At 35.5% G+C, this 27722-nt stretch overlaps 2 protein-coding genes across 2 annotated transcripts; both read right to left on the bottom strand.

Moving 5' to 3' along the window:
* Positions 1-445: 445 nt before the first annotated feature.
* Positions 446-11173, bottom strand: LOC124092817 (olfactory receptor 5M10-like). The gene is made up of 2 exons (XM_046444628.1): positions 10578-11173; positions 446-1397 (listed from the first exon to the last, which is right to left on the bottom strand). The coding sequence occupies exons 1-2, from the start codon at positions 11171-11173 to the stop codon at positions 446-448; spliced, it is 1548 nt and encodes a 515-aa protein (XP_046300584.1).
* Positions 11174-18378: 7205 nt separating this feature from the next.
* LOC124092762 (olfactory receptor 5AP2-like) lies at positions 18379-19332 on the bottom strand. Its single transcript, XM_046444565.1, has one exon. The coding sequence runs from the start codon at positions 19330-19332 to the stop codon at positions 18379-18381; it is 954 nt and encodes a 317-aa protein (XP_046300521.1).
* Between the last annotated feature and the right edge of the window lie 8390 nt (positions 19333-27722).

The following is a 27722-nucleotide window of genomic DNA, read 5'->3' as shown; positions in this document are numbered from 1 at the left end:
ATATTCAAAAAATTATTCAGATATCAAAGCCACTTATTTATACAACATAACAAAGCAAAATTATTTCAGTGTTAAAAAAAATAAATACAAAAATAGAAAAACTCTTTGGAACCTTGTATAACTCTGGGGTTCTGGTACCACATTGTTCAGGGATGGACTACAAGTATTTCCATCAGGACAGGTTACAGATCACACATGTGTCTAAGTAAGACAAAAAGTCAGTATTTGGAATTCTTGTGCACTAGCCAACATATGTTCAGAGTTTGTCTACTAAGAAACATATTTTCCATTTTATATTTTTTTAATAAAATTTATCTTGAATATCTTAATTTTCAGAAAAAAAATTAAGAGACCACTGAAAATATATAAGTCACACTTTCCCGTAGTAGTTTGTCCCTTTAAGGATTCAAGTTGTCATCACAGACACTTAGTCATGAATACAAGCCTAAAGTGATATTTTCTGAAAGAAATTTCCCTTGATCACACCTTGCATGGCACAGATGACATCCTTGTTCCTGAGGCTGTAGATCAGCGGGTTCAGCATGGGGCTCAAGAAAGCATAGAAAACTGCAATGACTTTGGACTCTTCTACAGACTTCTCTGAGGGGGACCTTAAGTACATGCAGAAAAGTGTCCCATAAAATATGGTGACTGTAGTCAGGTGGGAGCCACAAGTGGAGAAGGCTTTGCGCCTGCCTTCAGTAGAACGGATCCTCAGGATGGCTGCAAAAATGAAGAGGTAGGACAGGAGAATGACTGAGAGCGAGCTGGAGAGAGTGAAGCCAGCCACCACAAACATGGCCATCTTCTTGATGTGGGTGTCAGAGCAGGCCAGCAGGAGCAGGGGAGGATCTGCACAGTAGAAGTGGTTGATCTCCAGGGAGCCACAGAAGGACAGGTGGAAAGTCAGCAGTGCCTGAGACAGCCCATGAAGGGAGCCAGACACATAAGGGAAGGTGACCAGGGAGATGCAGATGTTCCTGGACATCCTGGAGCTGTAATGCAGAAGGCTGCAGATGGCCACATAGCGGTCCAGGGCCATGGAAGCAAGGAGGTAAAACTCAGTGATCACAAGCGCAATGAAGAGGAGACACTGAGTGAAGCACCCAGCATAGGAAATGGTCTTGTCCTTTGAGAGGAAATCATACAGCATGTTGGGAGTGATGTTGGAGGAATAGCAGATGTCTACAAAGGAGAGGTGGCCAAGGAAGAAGTACATGGGAGTGTGCAGGTGGGGACTGGTGCTGATCAGCGCAGTCATGCACAGGTTTCCTGCCAGTGTGAGTAGGTAGACCACCAGAAACACCCCAAAGAGGACCTTCTCCAGCACTGGGTCATCTGTCAGTCCCAAGAGAATGAATGCCATCCCCACAGTGTGGTTTGGTGAGGACATTTTCCTCTCCCTTGGAAGCTCAAAGTGACACAGAAAGTGAGTGTATTTCAAATTCTGCATCTGTTCCATTCATATCATCATCATCACTCTCTGATTGATTCAATCATCTGTGGGACTACTTTCTGCTCTCATCAAATTCTTCAGAATTTCTACAGGATGATTTTACTCTACATGTCTGTGTTTTCTTTCTTTCTCCCTAGATTGCAAAGATAGACATACATTCAATGTTTTTCTGTTGTTGTTTTTTCTCATACATATATATAAATTAATACTTACACTTAAAAATACTTACCAACATTTATACCTGTATTTAGTGGTCTCTACACTTAATTTTTTTCAAGTTTTCTGAAAATAATCTAAATGCAAGAAAATTAGAAATGAATTTCTGCACAATATTTCCCATGTTCCAAGGCATAAATAAATAAAGGAGGTTTTATTTCCAGGGTCCAACAACTAAAATGGCCTATTATTCTGTATACACTATAAAGGATGAACAATCAGTACCCATTTTCATTTCAGATCAATAATTTGCTGGATAATGTTTGTTCACAAAGCAATGAAGTTGTGGAATGGTTCTTTTAATACATAACAAAAATGATACAGAATAATCACTGTTTCTTTCTTCTTTCATATTTATCCACACATTTATTTGTGTTCAACTAACACTTCATTGTTTTTCTCCCCATGACCCCAGGATATGAGATTACATTGCACATCCTCACTGAGCACACATTGTTCAGTGGAAGGAAAAGGGAGTAAATATGTAAACCAAAGCATAAACTCTACTATCAGATGAAAGTTAACTACAGGAGAATAGATCACAGGGGGATTCTTTAACATGTCCAGCAGAAATTTCAGGGAAAGAGGCACCTGAACTACATATAACCAATGCAATTATCTGAAAAGAGTAGACATTTTTTGTTTCCCATTATTGATGTCACTAATGTATTCATTAAAGTAGGTACACATGAAGCACAGATGTTTCAATGTGACTTAAATTTCCGCCTTGATACACTCTCTAGTTTTTCTGAAAATATAATATTACCATAAAAATCATATCCCACATATTGTGCCAACAGGCCATTTTTTACTAGGCTCCCACAAATATATCAGAAGAGACTGCATAGAACAATGGATTCTTCAGAGTCAAAGAAAGGTCATTAAAAACAAGGAAATGGGAATTGATCAAAATATTTTTCTCCATCAGTGCAATACCAATCTGCACACAAAACATAAAATGTATTTTGGTTAAAAAATGAGAAAGTCACCTACCTGCCAATATTGACTTGCCATATTTTGAATAAGCACGATGAAAGGATTTATAAGGTACTTCTTTGGTAAATTCTCTTGAGTTTTAATCTATAATAATTAAAATATGTTTGAGCCTCAAGGGCATAAACATAATTGATGTTTTGAGCAGCTGGATTTTCCTTTGAGGTCCACATCCTGAACTAATATGAATATACACAGCTTAATATGTGAATGCAGGAGATCTTTAGCTTAGGTCAAAATACAAGCCAGCATACCCAGTAATTTAGAAGAAGGAAAATATGGTAGATAATCTTGTATATTTCGTGTGGTAAAGACCAAATATTTCTGATGGGAACTTTGCTGTGTTCCTCTCTAAACACTGAGGCCATCTAATGAGACTAAGGACAAGAAGGTGTGGCAGGTGGACCTTTCAGGGCAGGAGGTGATGGGCTGAGCAGAAGAGTGCTGTCATCAGCAGCAGTGGAAGTTCTGGTTAGGGCTAAGGGCTGAGGTGGAGCTTATGGATTTCCACTGGAACTAACCTGACCTATTGAGTTAATGACATCAGCATGCTAAGAATCATAATCATTTGTGAGAAACTGGATAACTCATACAGTTAATGATTCACAAAGCTGGTGATTTAAGAAGAAATTTGGAAATAGCCCAGAGAGTAGCTGGAGAGTGTTGGGCAATGCATTTGGTAGAGGAGAAGGAAGCTCCAGGTAGTTTCATTAGTCCATCGTTTCCAGTGCACAGATGTTGCCATGTCCATCAGATGTTATCCAGTCAAATGACTCAAAGGCTCAAACTTCAGTCTTGCCAAGACAGAAGAGGCATACCTACTTTAATTTCCAAATAATGATTATTGCTGGGAGAAGCCAGTCAAAAATGTAAATCTTCATGTCAACATCAAAATATACATTTCTATTACTCTCTTGAAACTTGAAGCTTGAGCATTTATTTCATATGTTTTTTTCTCAAATGGATGGGGAAAACATTTTTTGATCTCAATTTTGTTTTATTCTTATTTCTTTATTACAACACTAAACACTCAAAGCTTAAGTATTTGTATGTAATTAAAGGTCTTATAGGAGTGCCAACTGTTATGCCTAATATTCTGAACCTTTAATACAGACCTTCCCATATTTGGAAATATGAGTGACAAATTTTCAGTCTGAATAAAATTTTCCTTGAGGTGATTAAATGCTTGTATTTTCTGATATGTGTGAATATGTAGTGTTTTAATAAATTATAAAGATTGCCAAAAGATGTTTCCAACAGGAGAAGAAATGTGGCTAAATTTGCATTTCTTGAGTAATGCAAATCATGGATAATTAGCAAATTCTGCTAATTCAGTATTTCAAATCTAGATCTATCGATTTTATTTTATAGTAAGGGGGATTGATCCCAATTGTCCTGTATCACTGAGCTACTTCAGGATCAGAAGTTCACACTAACAATACAATGTTAACTCACTTGTACTGCAACAAACAGGGTTAGAGAACATAGATATTGCCTAGTTTTATGATAATAACCTCTGTGTTTTAGTCATTTCTTGTTTTCCACCCCTAGGAAGATTTCAGATGCTTTGTTTAAATTATACTTGATGCCTTTACTTATTGACTAAATATGCTTTACTTCACTAGAATCTCCACTGATCTGTGTCTGCTTGTCTCTAGGGACTAATGACTAGTTTCTAACCTATTGGTCCTGTGTGGGTCCTAGGAAATATTACTGGTTTTATTGATGATATTTAAAATTTATTTTATTTATTCTGATTAGTTATACATGACAGAATATACTTATTCAATTTGATATATTATACATGAATGAAGTGTAATCTCTCATTTTTCTGATTTTTACATGTTGTACAATCACATTGTTCATGCAGTCATACATGTAGTTAAGGTAATAATGATTGTTTTATTCTACTATCCTTCCTCCCCCTATACTCCTTTTCCTCCCTTCACTCCCCTCTATCTATTCTAAAGTAATTCCATTCTTCCTTTGCCCTGCACTCCATTGTGAATTAGCATCAGCATTTTAGAGAAAATTTTTGGCCTTTGTTTTTTTTGAGATCAGCTTATTTCTCATAGTGGGCTATTCTCCAGTTCTATCCATTTAACTGTAAATGCCATAATTTCATTCTTCTGAGTAATATCCCGTTGTCTATTCAGACTCTTTGAGCTACTCATATAAAAAAGTGAAGCGCTTTACAACTTTTTTCTTGAGTAATGCAAATCCTGAAAATGATTTACATTTATGATACATGTAGCTTAGTTTCCTTTTATAAAACCTGATTATCTTCTCAAAGCAAACCCATATTTTTAATTTCAAATAATTTTTCTCACCAGGTTAGTTGAATTAGTATATTTATTTTAAATTTAAAGTCATATTTGTTTTATTATTTCAACAAAGAGTATAGTATTTTACATCTTTTTGTGAACTTTCAATTGCTTTCATCATTCTCCTTCAATCAAACATATGGCCTTTTTAATGGAAGATACCCACTCTCGAATTGAACTTTCCTTTTCACACATGATTTATATCATTTTCCCTTCAATAGTTTTAATAACTATTAGTTTATAATTTCAGTTATTTTTGATGGTAAGGGGGATTGATCCCAGGTGTCCTGTATCACTGAGCTACCTTCCCTGTTTTTTTGGTTTTGGGGTTTTTTTCCCCCTATTTTGAGATACAATCTTACTATTTTAGAGACTGGCCTGAAACTTGCAATGCTCCTGCCTCAATCTTCTGAGTCACTAGGAATATAGTTACGTCCCACCACACCTGAAAAAATTTGCATGATTTTTGTCAGTTGTTGAATTTTATAAAGTATTTAAGCATAATAGTATCTATAATATGCATGAAAAGTTGGCCTTTGTATTGAAGGAATAAATTATGCTTGCTTAAAACCCTTGGAAATTAGATTTTTTGTAAGTGCATAATCTAACAATATTGCTATAGCACATTTCAGTAAACCACTCCTTTTCACATCCAGACAGCATTTTATGAGTTCTGCTCCCTCACATGTTGAAGTATTACATTAGAGAAGCACACGGAGGCAAGCATATAAAGCAGGGTTTATATAAAAGGGGGCAATATACACTTCTCCAGGGAAGGAGGAGGGGCCATAGCTGGTATCCTGGTATCCCAAGAAGACAGGGTATTTAGCCTTTTTTTAATGTCCTTAGGCTTTATATGTGTTCTGCTGCTCTCTTCCCTTATCTCTCTCCTCCCTGAGTATGTGACTAGGTCCAGGAAATGCTCAGTGGGATGGCCAAAGGTGAAAAACAGGTGGGCTGGAGAGGATGGGGAGGAGTGGAGAAAAGGGTGTAATTAACAACTCCTTATAGGAGGTGACAATCCCTGGGACAGGTTACCTTAGCAACAGGTTGGAACATGGGGAGATTCTTGATTAGGGTAGATGAAGGACTCTGAAGGAATCGACGTTTCAATTCCTCCATTCTCTAGATCTGACTCTTGCCTGTCTGCCTGTCTAATTCTGGCCTCACTATATTCAGGTAGATTTTGACAATTTAATTCTTACGTTTATTTATTTTGGTATATCGTGATGTGAAAAATCACCAATGACAAGTAGATATCAAAGTTTTACTACATCCTCCATAACTATAACAGATCCATATCCATTTTTTGTGTGAATATAGTGCACATCAGATACCATTTATGGAAACTGTGTAATTTAGAGACTGTTTATCATTATTTTAAATTCCATAAGATTTAAAGTTCTATTCAAGGCAGCATTTTGTTGTGTTTGAACTGAGTCAGTTTAGGAGTACATATGGTCATGTAATTTCTTAAGGGATATACTTTTTGGTAAGGGGACAGTTTAGTTAGGGATTAAATTCTGGACTTAAAGATGCTTCTAAAAAATAAAAAAATCTTTTGGCACTCTGGAATGAAAAAAGCAAATGTTGGTGTCATAATGTCAATAAATACATAAATTAATGCCCCAAAGTTAAATGCTTATCTCCTCATTTGTAGGTCAATACTACCTCCCTGTCTTTCTGGGAAAAAAAAGGAAAAGAAAAAAGTTAGCTGATTTCTAATTCTTCATCACTCATCCATCCTCTCAAATACCGATATTCCAAACATTTTCCTTGGATACAAGGGAGTCTGCAATAGCAATAATAATGTAATATAATATTTTCCAGATTTTTCACAAATGTATAATGCATGTGTTTTACATGTATAGTCACATTTGTATTTTATATAAAGTTTATACACACAAGAATTATATGTATAATTTTGGGGTTAAGTGTTTTATACTGCTACAAGCTTCTAGTTTGCATTTTTCTAAGAAAAATTTGAAAAATAATAATAAAGATATAACTATTTACCATAAATGAAGACATATTAAAATTTGTACATTGTAACCAGAAAAATTGAAGAAATAAAACAGAAATATGTTTGCTTACTGTAAAACAATATGATATCACAAATCTGCAGGAAACAATGGCTTATTTATAAATAGTAGGAAGAAACTGGTAAAAATTGCAAGCCTCAGTGTTATATTCAATATTACAGGATATCACAAAATTATTTCTAACACAATTTAAGAAATTTCTATATAATATAACCATAGAATCAACAACCAAATATAAGTGGTGTTATTAAATTTTGGATGGAGGAAATGTTACACAAAGAACAAAAATTGATAATATTTTTCCAAATAATAATATAATTTATTTAAATAAACTTTAGAAATATTATGAAAGGTAATCCTGAAAGGAGTATTATCCTTTATTTCTTTAATATATATTTCAATTCTTGTGTTCATACTGAAAAATTTTTCCTAAGAATTCCAAATGAGAAAAAATAAAAAGTATAAAGTGATCTTAACTGATATTTCCTAATATTGGTAAAATATATAATAAAATGTTTACCTTCAAACATTACTACTCATAAGTATAAATTATTGGGAGCTTCCTGGAAGCTTACAGAGGTATAAATTACAATTAAAGTGCAAAATATTAAAATAACAAATGTCTAAGTGAACTTAATAAAGAAGATCATGTGTTTTAATACAGATCAATATGGTTGATTAAAAAAGCATGCGTTAAACCACGACGCAAAGAAAAGACTACCAAATCCAATTTTGAATCAAATTAAAGCAAACTTATATTTGTGTACACAGGAGCTGGCCAGGACTGTCTCTCCCAAAACCCCAGGCTATAGATCAGTATCTCTAGGAACACAGTTTTATAGCACAAAAAGTTGCAAACGGGAGTGTCTTGAGAACTTACAGTTAACAGGATTTTGACAAGCATTATACAAGGGCAGACAGTAAGTTAATGATCTAAATGGCTTAACATTTCGATATGGGGAATAAATTTAGATCTCAACATCACAATTTATGAGGTGTCACTGAGGTTTCAGAGAGGGTTGTTATCTTGTCAGGGAAAGCCAGGCATGGGTGAGTTCAAGGCACGAGCAGGAATTCCAAACAAATTTAGAAATCACAGTAATTTATAGTAAAACAGAAATTAATTTTTCATGACTTTATGATGAGATGGCTCCCAATCTTAAGATGCAATTAGGCTGGGTTTATCACATGAATTAAATAATCATCAAATATACGAAATCAACAAATCAATCAACAAATATATGAAAAAATATTCATCATCTCTAGCAATTAGAGAAATGCAAATCAAAACTACTGTAAGATATCATCTCACTCCAGTCAGAATGGCAGCTATTATGAAGACAAACAACAATAAGTGTTGGCGAGGATGTGAGGAAAAAGGTACACTCATACATCGCTCATGGGTCTGCAAATTGGTGCAGCCAATATGGAAAGCAGTATGGAGATTCCTTGGAAAACTGGGAGTTGAACCACTATTTGACCCAACTATCCCTCTCTTCCGTCTATACTCAAAGGACTTAAAAACATCATACTACAGGGACACAGCCACATCAATGTTTATAGCAGCACAATTCAAAATAGCTAAACTGTGGAACCAACCTAGATGCCCTTCAATAGATGAATGGATAAAAAAAAATTGTGGCACATATACACAATGGAATATTCCTCAGCAATAAAAGAGAATAAAATCATGGTATTTGCAGGTAAATAGATGGCTTTGGAGAAGATAATGCTAAGTGAAGTTAAACAATCCCCCCCAAAAAACAAATGCCAAATGTTTTCTATGATATAAGGTGACTGACTCATAGTGGGGTAGGGAGGGGGAGCATAGGAGGAACAGACAAACTCCAGATAGCGCAGAGGGGTGGGAGGGGAAGGGAGGGCACAGGGGGTTAACAAGGATGGTGGAATGTGATGGACATCATTATCCAAAGTACATGTATGAAGACAAAAATTGGTGTGAACATACTTTATATACAACCAAGGGTATGAAAAATTGTGCTCTATATGTGTAAAAAATTGTAATGAATTCTGCTGTCATTTATTTTTTAAATCAATAAAAAAAGACAAATGATGAATGTGTTAACATCCTCTACTATTGATTTTTCATGAGAAGTTTTGATAAGTAATTACAGAGTTTACCTAGCAAATAATGATTCACAGTTTTATAAAACAAAGTGAACATGAGATTTCTCCAGAGAGACATATAAACACCTATGCCACTCTATCCTTTTTCAGGGTATGGCTAGGTATAAACATGGCCATGGAGAGATACAATTGCCTTCTAATAACTTAGGTTAAGGTCAGAGCTACAGCAATGAAAAATACCCTTGACTCTATTGATGATTAATTGAATCCAAACACTTGGTAACTCAAAAGCTGGAGTGGACACTTTAGTTTCAAAATTGAGGCGTATAGTCGGGATTATTGAAAATAGACAAAAAGCTTTAGGTGATTTAGGTGTGGGAAAATGGTACAGAAATTTTAAACCAGTAGAAGAAGCATATATTTAATTTTTCTGCAAGGATCTTTCAGTGGTTAAACAGACATGAGAGCCATGGTTCTGTACCAGATGTGAAGACAAACACCACATTTTAAAGCCTTGGTTTAGCACTCTGTGCTACATTTGTCAGAGAAGATGATTTCTATTGTTCCCACTAAGGTCAGATAGTATAAAATATAACTCCATGGAAACAAAATTATAAATTTATTATGTATAATCATTTACTACTAACCAAAGAACATTTCACAGTTTCTCTGCTAAAGGAAATATTTTGCAATTTCAACATTACAGGGTTTATGTTTAAAAATAATCATGAAACTGATATTTATTCATTGATTTATGTTTTTCTTTTTGGTACTGGGGATTGATCCCAGAGGCACTCAACCACTGAGTCACATCCCTTACTATTTTTTATATTTAATTTAGAGACAGGATATCGCTGAGTTGGTTGGGGCCTCACTAAGTTGCTGAGGCTGGCTTTGAACTCACGATCTTCTTGCTCCAGCTTCTCAATGCTGGGATTACAGGCGAGGGCCACCAGGTCCAGCAAAAGTGTTAATTTTTTTGAGGAAATTAACAAAAGTGGCCACTAAGAGTTCATAATGGTAGACTAGTCATCTCCATCCAGTGGTAGTGTTTGTCCCTATAGGACTCACATTGTCATCACAGGCACTTAGTCATTTATAAAAGCCTAAAGTGCAATTTTCTGAAAGAGATTTCCCTTCATCATACTTCTCATGGCACGGATGACATCCTTATTCCTGAGACTATAGATCAGAGGGTTCAGTATTGGGCTCAAGAAAGTATAAAAAACGGCAATGACTTTGGACTGCTCTATAGACTTCTCTGAGGGGGGCCTTAAGTACATGCAGAAAAGTGTCCCATAAAATATGGTGACTGTCATCAGGTGGGAGCCACAAGTGGAGAAGGCTTTGTGCCTGCCTTCAGCAGAACGGATCCTCAGGATGGCTGCAAAAATGAAGAGGTAGGACAGGAGAATGACTGAGAGCGAGCTTAAGAGAGTGAAGCCAGCCACCACAAACATGGCCATCTTCTTGATGTGGGTGTCAGAGCAGGCCAGCAGGAGCAGGGGAGGATCTGCACAGTAGAAGTGGTTGATCTCCAGGGAGCCACAGAAGGACAGGTGGAAAGTCAGCAGTGCCTGAGACAACCCATGAAGGAAGCCAGACACATAAGGGAAGGTGACCAGGGAGATGCAGACGTTCCTGGACATCCTGGAGCTGTAATGCAGAGGGCTGCAGATGGCCACATAGCGGTCCAGGGCCATGGAAGCAAGGAGGTAAATCTCAGTGATCACCAGCGCAATGAAGAGGAGACACTGAGTGAAGCACCCAGCATAGGAAATGGTCTTGTCCTCTGAGAGGAAATCATGTAGCATGTTGGGAGTGATGTTGGAGGAATAGCAGATGTCTACAAAGGAGAGGTGGCCAAGGAAGAAGTACATGGGAGAGTGCAGGTGGGGACTGGTGCTGATCAGCACAATCATGCACAGGTTTCCTGCCAGTGTGAGTAGATAGACCACCAGAAACACCCCAAACAGGACCTTCTCCAGCACTGGGTCATCTGTCAGTCCCATGAGAGTGAATGCCGTGCCTAGAGTGTGGTTTGGGGAGGACATTTTCTTCTTTCTTGTAAGCTCAAAGTGACAGAAAATGTGAGTTTGATCCAGATTCTGCATCTGCTCCATTCATATTATCTTGTACTCATTGATCCAATCATCTGGGACAACTGTCTGCTCTTCCTATGAAATGCCTCATTTTAGATTACATTTGTGGATTACATTGACTCCTTTTGCACTGTTTAATCTGTTTCTCTTTCCTTCTGTAACTTAAAGACATGTGCTGTTTTCCTCTCATTTTTGCTCTCATTTTGTATGATTATATAAATTAATATATATTTATATGCTTATATATTCACATATTTTATGTCTTTTTAAGTTATTGCTATATTTAGTATTTTCCCTATACTTTCTTTCTATAAAAACTAAATACAAGAGAATAAGAAATTAACACCATAAGATCATTTTCTTCATTCTCATTGATAAATAAGGATGTTTGCTTCCCATGTTCACTCTAAAGGTACCCTCTTATTTTTTTTAAGATGGAATAAAGGTTGAATATTAAGTTAATTGCTTCACTGGAAATCCACTTTTGTCTGATTTAAACAAAGATACTTGGAAAGTTATCTGGACATTTCTGAATGAATTGTGCATCATCTTTGGAAACTCATCCAAGCATTTATTCATATATACTTCACAGCTTGCTCTTTGCCCCTGTTCTAGGATATGAGGCTACAACAGTAACCATGTTCTACACCATCATAAAGCATACCTTGCAGAGCAGAAGGACAGATATTTCACAAGTGCTGAAAGCTATGCATATATTGTTAGATGAAAACAAGTTCTATGAAAAGAAACCAATGCAGAATGTTTTTATGTTGCCTGTGGGACTTCCTAAATAAGTGAACAGCTGATAAGCAATACAATTATCTGGAGAAGAGAGTGGATTTTTGGTTCCTATATTTCTATATTCCTATATTTCTATTCTATATTTCATGAATGTCACTAACCCATTTGTGAAAAATATTAGTTAAGAGAAGTACAGCTATTTAAATGTACCCTCAGTTTTCATTTTGATACGCTCAGGTTTTTGCAAATCTGACACTATGGTAAAAATTAATTCTCAAGTATTGTACCCTGAGGTAATTGTTCACTAGGCTCTCACAAATACATCAAAAGAGCTTGCTAAGAATAATGAATTCTTCAAATTCAAAGAAATATTATCACAAAAATAGCAAATAACACAAGTGTATTGGGTGGTATATGCCTCTAATCCAGGAGGATCAAAATATGAGACCAATTTCAGCAACTATGGGAAGCCCTACACAATTGAGTGAGACCCTACCTCAAAATAAAACAATATAAAGTACTAGGGATGTATCTCAGTGGCAAAATGCCTATGAGTTCGACTCTTAGTACCAAACATAATAAAAAGGGGAATTGACCAATGTATTTTCCCACATAGATAGAATATGTAAAAAAACACAAGCTCCACTCTGTTTAACTCAGAGTTAAATACAAAAAAGTCACTTACCTGCCAATATCACCACACCATATTTTGCACACACACAGTGGGAACATTTATAAAGTTTGTCTCTGGTATAGTCCCCTGAGGGTTTTTTTTTTAACAATTTTTAAAAAAGAATTAAAATGTGTTTGATCCTTAAGGACATAACACTAATTGATGCTCTAAGGACCTGGATTGTCCTTTGAGGTCCAAATCCCTACCTTACATTTGTTTACACCACTTGATGAATGCAGGAAATCTTGAACACAGATAGAGAAATAAGCCATCATGTTTAGTAATTTAGATGGAAGGAAGTAGGAGTAGATAATTTTGTATATGTAGTGTAGTAAAGACAAAATAATTCCCCTGGGAAGTCTACCTTGTTTTTTTCTAAACATTGAGGCAAGACCTTTTAATGAGGCTGAGGACAAGAAAGTGGGGCAGGTGGAGCTTTCAGGACAGGAGAAGATGGAGTGAAGAGAACAGTACTGTCATCAGCAGCAGTGGAAGTTCTGGTCAGAGCCGGGGCTCCTATGAAGAGTTGGGCTTATGGATTTCTGTTGAAACTAGACTGATCTATTGAGTTAATGTCATCAACATGATAGGGATCACAGATGTTAGTGAGAAACTGGAACACTCATACAGTAACTGGAGATTTAAGAGGAAGTTTGAAAATAGCATAGAGAATAGTGGAACAGTTTTGGACAAAGCATTTGTTAGAAGAGAAGGAAGTTAGAGGTACTTTTTTGCACAGATAGTACCATGTCATTCCAATAAAATTTCTCAAATTGTAGTTTCACATTAAGCCAGATAAGGCAGGTCAATTTTGTTACAGACAAACAATGTTATTTTGTGAGAAATTAATCAATCAAATCAATATCAAAATATAGATTTTGTATCCCTGCAAAATATAAAATGTCAATATTTTCCATTTATTTTCTTTTTCAAGTTGAGGTGGAAAGATTAATATTAATTGTTCTCTTATTCTGATTCCTTGAATAAATAAAAATTGTGCAAATTTTAAAAATAAAATCATAAGTTTATATATTTCTATGAATTGAAAGACCAAATTATTAATTAATGTGTCTAATTTCCCAACCCCTTAATAACAACCTTGCTTTTTAGGAAAGCAAGATGACAATGTAAATGAAATTTGTCTGTTAATGTTTATTTGCTATTGATGTATTAAGTTTCTATTTATTCATTTTCTGATACATACATATTACAATCAAACATTGTAATAAATCATAAAATTTACAGTAGATACTTTAGAACCAAATAAGACTGGCTCAATCATAACAGAATGAATATACAAAAATAGTTAATTGCCTATTCTATATCTCATTCTTTTTGTAGGCCTCACACAATCATAAATTCTTATGAGGAAGACAATGTTGATTCATTTAACAGCAATGTCTAAAACTCATAAGGATATCAAATAGCAATTTGCCATGACCAACCCTGATTTACTATGCCTTCTAATTTTCTTCAAGCATAGCATTTTCCATTTCAAGTCACTGATAACTCTGTAGTTTCATTTGCATTGGTGAGGTTGAATAAATTGATAGATACACATTCAATAAAATGTAAACTCTTCTCATTGTTACATGCCTCATAAACAATCCATAAGGTAATTTTGTTATTCTACCTTCTAAAGATCCATCTCTTAAAACAGCTACTTCTAACCATTTCCATTGGGTTCCAAATCCCTTCCTAAAATCAGTTCTTTTTTCCTTGAATTTTCTCATGCTAATTCACATATATTTGTCTTTTTGCTGTTGTTTTAAGAAAGAAAAAAAGAGCATATTGCCTCAGGGCCCTTGAGTTTGCTGTGTATGTGCCTGGAAACTTCTTCCACAAACACCCTATGGTACCGTCCCTGCTGAAGTCTTGCTCAAAAGTTATGTCCACAGAGAGCTCTTCCATGACCCCGCCTCTCTCTAAACATTGTCTACAGTACATTTCTTCAAAGTACAGCTATATCCCTGTCAAACAGACTGACAGACACACACATGTGCGCATGCACACACCCACACATAAAACAGTGCTATAAACAATAAAGTCCTCCTCACTTATATACAAGCTTAATAACATAATAAAATGTGTTTTCTTTCCTGCTACATATCTCCAGGATACATCATCTGATAGTTTTTCAATGAATAGATTTTAGATGAATTGTGAATGAGGATGTAAAAGATGCTATTTCTTTTCTCTAAGCACAAGCTGAAGAACTCTAATAGAAAATTATAATTTGTAACAATGTCAAAAGGTATATTTTAAGCTTAATGGTATAAGACACTAAGGTACAGTCATTATCAGTAGTAGAAAAGGTATTGTTATTTTATTGATGTCTGAGTAATTCAAGTAGGAAAACTAATTTTTTAACCCTATCATATGTGAGGTCCCTGATGCCAAGATATTAGTTTAATATATTCATCTGGAACTCAGGCGAGTAGTCAGTACTAGAGATAAATATTTTAGAATCATTACAGACTTTCTAGATCACCTAAGAATAATTTGTTGGTATCTAAAAAATATTAAGAAGAAGGAAGATCTATGAAAGCTAACTGGAAAGAATTGTACAGAACAAAAAGAGAAAAACAGTTTATACACTACCTGGAAGACACATCCCAGTGATCTAAGTTACTCTCACTAGGCCCCATCTCTTAAAGATTGTATCCCTCCCAATAATCTCACATAAGGAGCAAAACTTTAATACACAGGGACATTCAACATGTAAACATTCAAGGGACACTCAACATATAAACTGTAGCATTGTTTAAGATATTGAAAAAATATTTGTACTTCTTTTGAGGTCACATACTTCATTATTCTCCTGTCCACCCCCCAAAAAAAATCATTACATAAAGTCTACTATATTGTGAATTATGTATTTTAATTGGTGACTCTTCTTTGTTGTCGTCTGTTTTATTTTATTGTTTGGTACAGTTTTATAAACACATTTTGGAATAGTTTTAAAAGAGGCAATTGACATACTGATTACCTTCTAATCTAATTTTTTCAGAGTGATGCAGTAGTGAAGACTACAAAGGGGTGTATCAAGTTAGCTACAGGAATCAATTGTGACAAGTCATCCTGAGATAACAAGAGATTAAGACAGATAATAAATCCCTGGATGCAGTGGTGCTAAGGTCTCATGTTTCCCTGACAAGTTCAGATTCAAAAGAAAACTGTTACCACAGTTGTGGAGAGTGAATAGGCCCTGGTCATCTGCTGATCTTGTGGTGTCAGCAAAGCCATGCCTGGGAAACATTCCTTGCAAAAGACAGGATGTGGGAACAGCCTTGAGAATTGGCTCTGTCACCAACATCTATCAGATGTTCCAATACAATGGATTTTCTGGGTACTACAGGATAACCGCAAGATATTCCCAACACTTTAACATTTTAGTGCACAAAGAATTCTCTTGGTAACTCACAGGCCTTCAAAAATTTGCAGAGCTTTTGTAGTTGAACTTCTTGATCATGAGACCATGAGACCCTTTATAATAAAGTTGCTTAGCTGGTTCTGGGTCACTGTTCCTCCATCAGAGGACAGAGTCTAAACTGGCCCAGCTTTACTTAAAAATGTCTTTGTGTTTTCGTTAATCTGATATTGCCCCTTCTAGAGATCTTTTGTTGTTGATGGGCAGGTCACTGCACAAAATAAAATTGGAACATGGTATGGAGCAAATGTACTATGAAGGAGTAGGGAAACTGAGAAGATCAATGGTGAGCTTAATTGTCAATGGGACAGAGAAATAAATTTATATCAGATGGGACATCAGTCAAGGGAATTATTAAGAAGAGTGATGTTAGATAATATTTGCAAACAATCAAAAATATTAGAGTTTAAGATACTAATGCTTAAGAAAAGAAGAGAAACATATTCAGAAATTAAATCTGTGAAATTGTCCCAAATGTGAAAGAGCTGGTTGGAGATAGAAGAGGCTCTTTGTCCACCATGACAGGAGGGAAGGAAGAACATATTTATGAGAATTTAGAGGTGGGAAGATGAAGTATGAGGTAAGATCAGCAAAAAAGAATGGAGTTCTCAAGGGTTTTTCTTAGCTATGCTAAAGAGTTTAAGTAGAGGACACAGCAAAGAATTATTAAACTTTCCTGGGATGGGATTTAGTAGATGAGTAAAAAGGAGAGAAAATGGAACCATAGAATTGGGAGTGATTGAAAGTGAGTACTTCCATGATATTCCATGGAGTCTTAACTGGGAGAAGAGGAAGTTCAGACTTATGCATGGTAATAGATAAAGATGAAGTGTAATTACCTTTGAGTGATGAATAAAAAATAAGTCAGAAGATGAATGTTATAGAATATTAACTGGAATAGAGGGAAAAGAATGGAGGCAGAAAATCATGAGACAATTTAAAATACCTTTGAGAAAAACCTTGGTTAAATGTTAAAAATGGAAATTGTGGTAAAATGAGAGAACTGCTTAAAGTAGTCAGGATGAGATCATATCTCAGTGTGGGCTCCAACAAATGTATCAGGGTGAATTTACACAAGATGATTCCAAATCATTACTTATACCTCCTTTGACTTGCCATCTTTATATCAAAGAATGCTGTGGTCCCATTGTTCCACCAGTAATGCATCCCCACCCAACTAAAATAAGTAACAGGCCATTTAATTTGACTAACATGTATTGAAAACTACATGAAACTTTGGAAGGAGCAGAAACAAAAAGTTCAAGTGCATTGATATATAATTTTCCAAATATTTTATTTATTTCACAAGGTTAGTAAAATGTTTAACGATTATAGCTGTGGTTCCCTGATAAGAATTTTATGTATCTTATTTGGCATTACTTCACTTGAGTTATGGTGTTATTATTTGTAATGAAGACTGTGGCAATACCCAGATGTGCTTTACCTGCTTCAAGTAACTACTATTTCAGCTTTCAGCTGTTTTTGCGGCTGACAGTTCACATCTGACATCTGCTGTTAGAATTTCCTCTACTGAATGAATTGTCCAAGATTACACATCCTCTTACTTAGTAACTCACATCCCAAACTGAGCATGTGGATTACAAGTTTCACAAAGCTCTAAGGATCGACTCAGCACCAGCATTTCTTAGGAGAGTGGCTGAGATCTCTTTTGCAGTTCATCACCATTAACTGTTGTTTTTTTTAAAATATCTATTTTTAGTTGTAGTTGGACACAATATCTTTATTTTATTTATTTATTTTTTATGTGGTGCTGAGGATCGAACCCAGGGCTCTGTAAATGCTAAGCAAACCATCTACCACGGAGCCACAACCCCAACCTCCAAATTCACCATCTTTTGCCCATCCTGCTTCCCTCCCAATACAGGTATCGTTCCTGAGAATGCTCTCCAATAAACTTCCGTTGTACAAATGTCTGCCTTAGAGTCTGTTTGCCTTGTCCTCAAACAACAACACTAATGCATATATTATAAATCCATGATTGAGAAAGCTAAATATTGAAATTAAAACATGGGCTCATGACATCCAATTCCAAATGTTTTCATACTTTTACCAATCACCACCATCATCCAACATGTCAATGAATCTTATGGGCCTATGTAGACAAATTTAAAATACGAGGAGATTAACAAGTATATCTCATTTTATAACATCTACTTGAACATGGAGAAAGAGATTAAAGAATTATCTAATAAAATTCATATGAGATATATATATATATATATATATATATATATATATATATATATATATATATATATATTTTTACATAACAAGAGGGTGGGAGATGTGGCCTTAGTGTAGGTGTTTCTGTAAGGTCTTTCTCAGGGCCTCTTTCACATCTTTATTTTTCAGACTGTAGATGAGGGGGTTCAGCATGGGGATGACCACTGTGTAAAACACAGAGACAACCTTGTCCTGCTCCATTGAGTAGCTAGATGTGGGTCGAAAATACATGAAGAGAATGGTCCCAAAGAAAATGGTGACCGCCACAAGGTGGGAGGCACAGGTGGAAAAGGCCTTGTGCCTTCCCTCTACTGACCGCATCTTCAGTATGGCAATGAGGATGCACAGGTAGGAAATGAGGACAATCACAACACAGCTGATGACTTGAAAACTGGAGAAAGCCATGATCACAATGCCATTGATGTGGATATCCGAACATGACAGTTTGAGCAGGGGTGGGGTGTCACAGTAGAAGTGGTTGATCCTATTAGAGCCACAAAAGGACAACCTGAAAGTCATGCCTGTGTGGATGGCTGCATTTCCAAAGCCTGCAAGGAAGCAAGTACCCACTAATGAGAAACAAATTCTGTTAGACATGAGAACTGGGTAGAGCAGGGGGTTCCAAATGGCTGCATAGCGATCATATGCCATCGTGGCCAGCAGGAAGCACTCAGTTCCCAGGAAGGAGCCAAAGAAGTAGAACTGGGCAGCACACCCATTAAAAGAAATGGCCTTGTTCTCAGCCACAAGGTTCACCAGCATCTTAGGAGTGACAGAAGAAGAGTAAGAGGCATCCACAAAGGACAGGCTGCTGAGAAAGAAGTACATGGGGGTGTGGAGGTGAGGCTCCATCTTGATCAGTGCAATCATGCCCAGATTACCCACCATGGTTGCCACATAAATGGACAGAAACAGTGCAAAGAGGACTCCTTGCAGATGGGGATTGTCTGAGAGTCCCAAGAGGACAAATTCTGTCACTTCTGTCTGATTTCTTCTCTGGACCTCTTTCATGAGCCTGATCATCTGAAAGGCAATAAGAGAGACAATGGAACACTACATTTGGTCAGATGAATACCTGGCACATCTGTAAATATATTCGAGTGAAATATATAAATTCTAAAAGAAGAGTAAAATGTGAAGAACACAGTAAACAAGTGTGTTGGCCTTGATGTCAAGTAAAAAACCTGTATCTTTGTACTTGGTGTGCAGCCTACTAATCATCCTGAGACAAGGGGCTAGTATCCATTAATTATGATTGCTTTTCTTTAACTATTAAAAAAGATTAATATGTTAATGAATTAATATATATTGTACCAGGGATTAAGCCTAGGGGAATTTAACCACTGAGCCACATCCCCAGTGTGTTTTATTTTTTTTATATTGAGATAGGATTCCCCTAAGTTGCTCAGGGCTTGCTAAGTTATTGAGGCTGGCTTTAAACTTGCAATACTTCTGTCTTAGCCTCCAGTGTTAGTGGGACTACAGGCATATGCAACCATGCCCATTAGATTAAACAATCTTAAGAAATAACTGTATTATTTATGGTAATTAATTTAAATTAATTGATAAATTTATATTCTCTGTACCACTTCTGGAAAGAAGACAGAATAAATTTAGACCAGTGAATATTCCTTTGTAGTACAAAGAAAATTAATTAAATACATTGAAAGTTAGCATTATTAGTCAATAGTACTTGGTCCCAAGGAGGGGGTGCTTTAAAATTTTATGACCAGAAGAAAATGGAGGATATCCCATATAGCCAATATGGTTCTAATGTCACTATTAGCTTTCCAAATCAACATGTTCAAGGCAAAAAGGATTCAGTTAAAATTTTAGAATTTTTAATAATTCACTTTAGTAATTAGAAAATCAGGTAGTAAAAATGAATAAATATCACTGAAGAAAATAATTATAGTTTATAATTACATAATTATACATAAATTATTTTAGAATTTATATATTCCACTCAAATATATTTACCTCTTAATGATCAGATCCACAACATCAAAATAGAACCAATACCATAGTAAGTTGAGTGTGTAGATCACGGTCATCTGGTATACATTTCAAAACGTAGGGATAATTTTTAAATATTTTAATCATATTAATGTACCTGTTGAAGAGCCAGATATGTTTAACCTGACTTAAGCATAATACAATGTAAACATGTATAAATATATCACATGGTACCCAATTAAAATACACAATTCTTATGCTTAATCTATCCGTTAAAAATAAATTTAACTAATAGCAATTTTAACCAACCAACAGAATTAGAAAACACCAGAAGTCAAACATGAAACTTTCTAGTCACCATACTAAATTAGGGGAATAATTTGACACCAAATTATTTAAATGGAAATAAGACGTATTCTTTGAAAATTGTAATGAAGCCAGATATAGGGGAAAAAAGAAAACTAAAAAGTGATGCCAGCCTACATCTTCCAAGTAAGTTTTTGGGTATCACCTATCGATGAAATTCTTCTTCAATTCTTTCACTCAAAGCCTGCATCCCTATCATGACCTCAGATTTTTAAACAGGAGATTAAACTGTGCCAGGCTTGCCATCAAAATTTGGCTCAAGAGGTAAGACAAAGTACTAAATCATGTATCAACCAGAGAAGTAATTATTTAGTACTGTCTAAAATTAATACGCGGGAACAACATTACTCAATACTGTGCTCACAATGGAGATAAAGTCTACTAAACCAAGGTGGGGGAAAGAGTGGAAAGGAGATGATTCCACAGGTACAGACACGGCCACACAACAAGTGTCTCCTGATGCTCTGCTCAATGTAGTTTCTACTGAGATGTACTCAGTAACCTAAGCCATGTTAAAACCTCATCTTTTTACAGCATAACACTTCCAAAGTGATCTTGATATTTGAACTTCAAAAGCAGCTTCTCTAGAAGTAAGGGGGCGGGGGGAAGACACAGATTTTCTTTCTCTACTTCTCCAAACAGGAAGTGTCCCTAAGAATATAAATCTAACAACAACAACAATAAAAAACACTTAAATATCCTAGCCATACTAATAAAGCAATGATAGGTGAAAAATAACTAATATTGAAACTTTTAAAGTTTTTTTGTTTGATGATTTCTTGTGCTGTGCAAGCAGTGTGCTGTTTCTTTCTGTATTAATTTATTTAAATCCTATAGAATAGGCAATACAATTCTCTCCTTTTGCAGAGTAGAAATGTAAGATACAAAAATTAACTTGCAGAGAATCAAAGTTTGACTAATAGAGTCCAAATTTATACTCACCAATGTAAATCTCATGTCTTTAACATTTGAGATTATTTAGACTTACTGTCAATAATAGATTGGGCATTAATACATATTCTATGTGATGATATAACTTTTTTTTCATTAATAGGCCAGAATACATTTAATTACTTTAGTAAGTCATATCTTCTCAGGAAAAACTGAGTATTATTGCTGAAAATTATCTTTCCTAAAATTCACTTTTATTAATATTTATTATTAGCAAAACATGATTTCTTTTACATTTATGGTGTGAATTACATGCTTTCAACTCCTCACAATTTTGAAAAAAAATTCTTTTCTGTTCCTCTGAGATATTCTCCTTCATGCTCTTGAGATTTTGCAGCTAAACTTCTAGCCCAAAGAGAAATAATCTGGGTTTTTCATTTCTTTCTAAGAGCTTTCTGAAAATAAACTTTTTAAATTTCCTGAGATATTTCGGATGGATAAAAAGTCTATATCACTCATAATATTTGCTGCTTATATTTATCCTAAAGATGTACAGATCCCTTATCAATAAAAATGGATGTAACACTTATTTAACATATATTTTTAGCGTCTCAGTGCTTCGGGAACTTTGGGTCAAAGGACAATTAAGGAAATGAATAGCAAAATGGATTTTTCTTTAGTTAAATGAACAGGACTCTTTATATCTTTTCCTTACCTTTTGTATCTGCTTGAGCATTAGTTTACTCCTTTGCTTGTTTCTCTTCTATGCCTAAATTCATGAAAAAAAATTAAAATAAAAACACATGATACCTTCTTAGAGAGTATGCTGACTGTCAAGGTCCCAAGGTAACCAGGATGCAGAGTTAGAATGGACTTAGAGACCACTTATTACAGAAGGACACCAAAACCACTCTGTGTTCAGCAGTGGTAGAGAGGTTCTTTCTTTCTTTCTTTCTTTCTTTCTTTCTTTCTTTCTTTCTTTCTTTCTTTCTTTCTTTCTTCTTCTCCTTCTTCTTCTTCTTCTTCTTCTTTTACTTTTTCTGAAAATTAAGTAATCCAATTTATTATATCAAAATAAATTACCTTTCAAAATCCTAAGTTCATCATTACAGTGAGGCTACCATTCCGTTCACAGATATTTCCAGTAATAGAGTCTTCCGAAGAGACTCCAGAGTAAACATCCTAGCTCATTTAAATAGGATATATTTCTTATTCTTTGGTCTCTGGGGACTGTTTCCCTTAGGTTTCCTCATTATATTCTACTTACTTTCCCCTTTTAAATTAAGGAAATCACATATCCCTTTCATATATTTCTCCTTTACCCTCAGGATACATGAGCACAGAGGAGAATAAATTTTGAGCCATTATGCAACCATCTTCTGTCTCCCCTGATAAGCTCCCTTGGGAAGAATTAAGAGTTCTCAAAATTGCAGTTTCCTCTACAGCAGGGTCTCCTTTCTATAAGAAGGCTGTCTGCATATGAGAACTTAGGTGACCTGGAAAATGGCTAAGGAGCTCAGAGAAGGAGACACCAAGGGAAGGATAAGAGAAGAGGCCTATTTGGGGCTTGGAATCCTAGGTCTGTGAAATCAAGATTGTGAAATCATGTATTTCACTAATCTCTGCACCTAAGCATTTTCATTTCTAATGACTTAGGTGACTAGAGATTGAATAATGAATGTGATTTGCTACATCAAATATATGTAGATAATCAATGATTTTCCCTAACCCTAACACACTCCTGCACACTTTCCAGAGCAAGAAATAGTCACCAGTCCCCATAGCCAAGATTGAGATGCACAAGAAACTCCATCCTCAAAATAGATCTTCTATATAAGGGGCTCTAGGTCTGACATAAATTGATCAACATCTAACAATGATTTACATCATTTAGGCTACTTTGAGAAGATTAATTTATTTCAGTATCATTTAATTAATGAAATCTGCAGTAAATGAAGAACTCAAATACTAAAAAGATGTATGGTTTATCTCCACAATTCAGAGGAGAAATATTTGCATGATTTTGGTTAAATCTTAATCCCCAGTGTTTGTTTATTTGTCTTATTGATGCCTTATAGTGAAAGTACAATAAGGTCCTCTCAATGCTGAGCATAAAATGTAACTGGTAAAAAATGAAGAGTTGCTAAAATAACAAATAATTCCCATCTAAGTGTGGGAGCAACATCATTAGTTGTTCCTTGGGAACAAACTGAGATAAATTAAATGGGATTAAAGTTTGTGCAATTGGAGTATGGGTGGGGTTGGAAGATATCACATAACACTAAGAAGTGAAATACAGCACATTGGAAGCTTCGGTAACATCAGAGTGGAGAACTAAGGCTGTGGACTACAAAGCAGGAATTGGGTCAAATGTGGAATGGATGGTGGGACACAGTTAGTCCCAGGCTATGAAGCAGGACATGTAAAAGGGCTTTGGAGTAAGGAGATAGCTCATTTCTATCTTAGCTTGAGTGTTTTCAAGGAGGCAGAAGATGATGCTATAGCTCCATGACAATAGGATGGGTATCATTCAAAAGTTAGCATGAAATATGATCTCCATGGAACATTTAAAAAATTCACACTGGATATAGGATTTTTCAAAGAATGGATCTATAGGAATAGATTACAGACAGTGAAGTCACAATGAATTTTTATTAAGAACCATGAGATCCTCTCCTTTCTTTTTCCTCTCCCTTCTCTCTGTCTCTCTCTTTGTCTCTCCCCCTCCTACCCCTTATTTTGACTAGCTTCCACATATCAAAAAGGATAAGAGAACAGTGGAATAAACCTAGCTTTCCTATGTACATATATGAATATACCACAGTGAATCCCACCATCTTATACATTCCCAAGAAACTAACAAACTTTAAAAAATGTAAATATCAAAAAGATCAGTAGAATGTATGGAAAGGAGCAGGGGAGGAGGCAGAGGACAAAGGGAGAGAGAGGGGAAATACTGAGGGTTGAATGGGAGCAAATTATATTCTATACCTTTATCATTGTGTCAAAATGAATCCCAATCTTATGTAGAATAACTAATAAGAGTCAATAAAAACAAAATAAAGTGGCTGAGGTTGTGTCTCAGTGGTAGCGCGCTTGCCTAGCATGTGTGAGGCACTGGGTTTGACTCTAAGCACCACATACAAATAAATAAAGTCCCATCAACAACTAAAAATATTAAAAAAATAAAATAAAATAAAAAACATGGGACCCTAAATCCAGTGACCAGACAATAAGAACTTACAACTAACAGAGATAATGCTGACTAATAAAGATGTGATCTTCACTCTAGAGGAACTTAGGCATTCATATCAATTATTAATGAAGGTGAGAACTTGTTCATCCAGTCCTCTGCCTGGTCATCAGTAGGAGAAACCAGAGCCAAGTGATAAAAACTACTAATATTTACTATACATATGCTACTTGCTGAGTGTCCACCTAAACACAGGCATCTCCTCACTCCTATCCCAGGTAAGTCAAGCAGCACTTAGAAAAGAAATTTGTTCGAATAGTTGATTTGGATCAGAGCTAAGATTCAGACACAGTTTATCCTTACTCCGGAATGTGCACCACTAAACATTTTGGTTGCTGCAGCCCCAAAATACCAAAAAAGGATACTAAATATACCTTCTCATTTACATATGAATAACATATAAACTACAATCACTAACAACACATTTCATTTCCTCTGGGGAAAACTGGCTAACTCTGTAGCAGCATGTGCTAGAGTCTGGAAGAGGCTGGTTGCTGGGAGAAAGAGTGAATCAAAGGTCTTAGGAGGGGGAAGTAGAGTGGCTGGAGTCACACTTAGTGCACTACATCTCCTCTTGGTTGAGAAGAATTATTTGATATCAGGTGCCTAGAACTTAAAAGAAGATTGTCAAATATCTCACTAGTTATATATGCACTTGATAGAAATATCTAGCATCAGCCTTAAAGCTACCAGTACTTTTTCATGTACAAACATTCTAACTATTAACATGGAATATTATTGAATTAATTTTATATAAAACAAACTTGTTGTGGGTGCATTTACTAAGTAACTCGAGGGAGAAAATGGTTTTGAGTTTTACCAAGCACTTTCATCCTTTTGGAAATTTACATCCTGAGCTAGAATGTTGCAAGACTACCTTGGGTACTTCTAGGGTAAACTTACATCAGCCTGAATTTTTAAGCTACATTTATGGAGTTTTTTTTTTCATATATGTGCAATTATCTGCCTTTTTCACATTTTGTAGTTGAGCCTAATTAGTTTCTTAGTAAAATAAGCGTTGCTTTTTAATTGAAAAATGAAAAGACGGAAGCTCTTCAATCTGATCCAACCTGGGATCTTAAAGTTCTTTTTTTTTTTCATGTAAAAAAGGAAAGAAAATGGAAACTAACTCTTTCACTGAAAGTGAACAAAGACACATGACTATATCCACAGTGGCAGGTATACTGAACTCTAAAGGAGTGGTTTTTGATGTATCCTTCATTTTCTTCATAGTAAATGCTGGGATTTCCAAAGAACTTTTCTTAGGCTTTGTATTACTTGAAGTGATTTTTAAACACTTATATCACTGTATAATTAATAAATTGCAAAGAACTGCACATAGTCAGTGTGTACAATTTGATGGGCTTAGATAGATGAAAACCCCCATGGTACAATCAGCACAACAGTGTTAATGGACACATTCTATACCTTCCCTCTCTTATTGATTCTTCCCTTGTGTCCCTCTTTTATTGATTCTAAGTAGAATTCAATCTTTAGTTACTTTTCTTTAACCATTATAGAAATATATTAATGTCATCCTGTAGGACATGAAAAGTATCCTCCTCTTTCAAAGGACTTTTAGCATGAGCAGAGAGACCTTACTCAGTCATTCCCAAAATCACACCCTCTAGACATCTTTAGGCTGGACAAAAGCCCAGGTAGTTCTTACATTAGATTCAATCACCACTCAAGAGTCTTGAAAAATGAATCCCTGTTTATCATTAAGACTGAAGGAAAAGAGAGGGAGATTCCTTAGGGAATGACAGTTCAACAAATCTTTGAGTCCCCAGTGAATGCAGACAATCCTTTCATCATATTTCTTCCGGGAAATTATCTGTTACTCAGAGACATAAATTTGCCCTGCGCTCATGATCAAGGATGGGAGGAGTAGGAAGCTGAACCAGCTGCCAGGGTGATTCACCATTGTTGGATTCTTCTCAGAATACTTGTTCAGTGCTTCCCATCAAAGAAGAGGAGACCATTCATCCTCTCACCAACAACAAGTGGAAAACAGGTCAGACCACAGTTGGGACAAAAGAGGAAAGAGACGTGATCTATTTGGGATGCAATATTACACTGCCTGATGCTTCTCTGAGCACAGGTTCTACTTGACACCAGGTTCCTGCCATTTTAAGATTTCAGAAAGAGACATAGGCCATGGGTTTGGTTTTCCGTTATCTCAAAAATCTGAATTCATAAAATGCTAGAATTGGAGGGTCTTGGGTGATGGATGTTCTCCACCCAATTAATTAACAAAGCCACAATCTGTATTTCATGCAGCAATTCACCAAAACCCATTACTGAAAAGTAGAACTAAAACTAGAGTCTCCAGACTCTTCCTATATTATTCTTTTTGTATAAATTTGCAAACTCAGGTGAAACATAGAAATCTAAAATGTATTTGCTCCAAATTTATTGCTTTTCTGGTGTCTTGTTGAATAGTTCAGTGTGTTGTTAAAAATAGAGCATATTCATTTTCTTAATATTCAGACTTTAAGTGTCATAAAGTTTTTCCTTATTAAGTTCTGAGTTTGGCTCTTATAACCTAGTTTCTACTTGTTTTTCTTTTTCATATAATAGAAAGGCTATAGAATTAAAATCATTTCTCCCTAAAGGATAACGATTCCCTGATGCATTAGCTCTATGAAATAAGCACTTGATATATTTTAGAGTTATAAGTGCACTCATCTACTAAATTAAAACATCAATATTTACACACCATGGCCAACTGCATTAAGCACTTGCCACATGACAGCCACTGAATCCAGCACTTATACATAGTTTAACCAATTTTTCAGAAAAGTATTAAGGTGAGTGTATTAACCCCAAATATCCAATGAAAATCCAATATACTCCAAGAAGATAAGCACTGTGGTGGAAGCAATAGTAGCTGAGAATGACATACAGTACATTTGTCTGACCACTACAAAAGACAGCAGGCAAGTGA

The sequence above is a fragment of the Marmota monax genome, unplaced genomic scaffold, assembly GCF_021218885.2.
Source record: "Marmota monax isolate L192 unplaced genomic scaffold, Marmota_monax_Labrador192_F-V1.1 WCK01_AAM20220418_F8-fsc00038, whole genome shotgun sequence".
Taxonomy (NCBI): domain Eukaryota; kingdom Metazoa; phylum Chordata; class Mammalia; order Rodentia; family Sciuridae; genus Marmota; species Marmota monax.
This window is presented reverse-complemented; position numbering and strand designations above follow the sequence as displayed.

Excerpts from the sequence above, each read along its gene's own strand:
- LOC124092817 (XM_046444628.1), bottom strand. The coding sequence starts at position 11,173 with ATGTCCTCCCCAAACCACACTCTAGGCACGGCATTCACTCTCATGGGA. Across the intron at positions 1,398-10,577 it reads CACATCAAGAAGATGGCCAT|GAAAATGTCCTCACCAAACC; the intron begins GTTTGTGGTGGC and ends TCCAAGGGAGAG.
- LOC124092762 (XM_046444565.1), bottom strand. The coding sequence starts at position 19,332 with ATGATCAGGCTCATGAAAGAGGTCCAGAGAAGAAATCAGACAGAAGTG.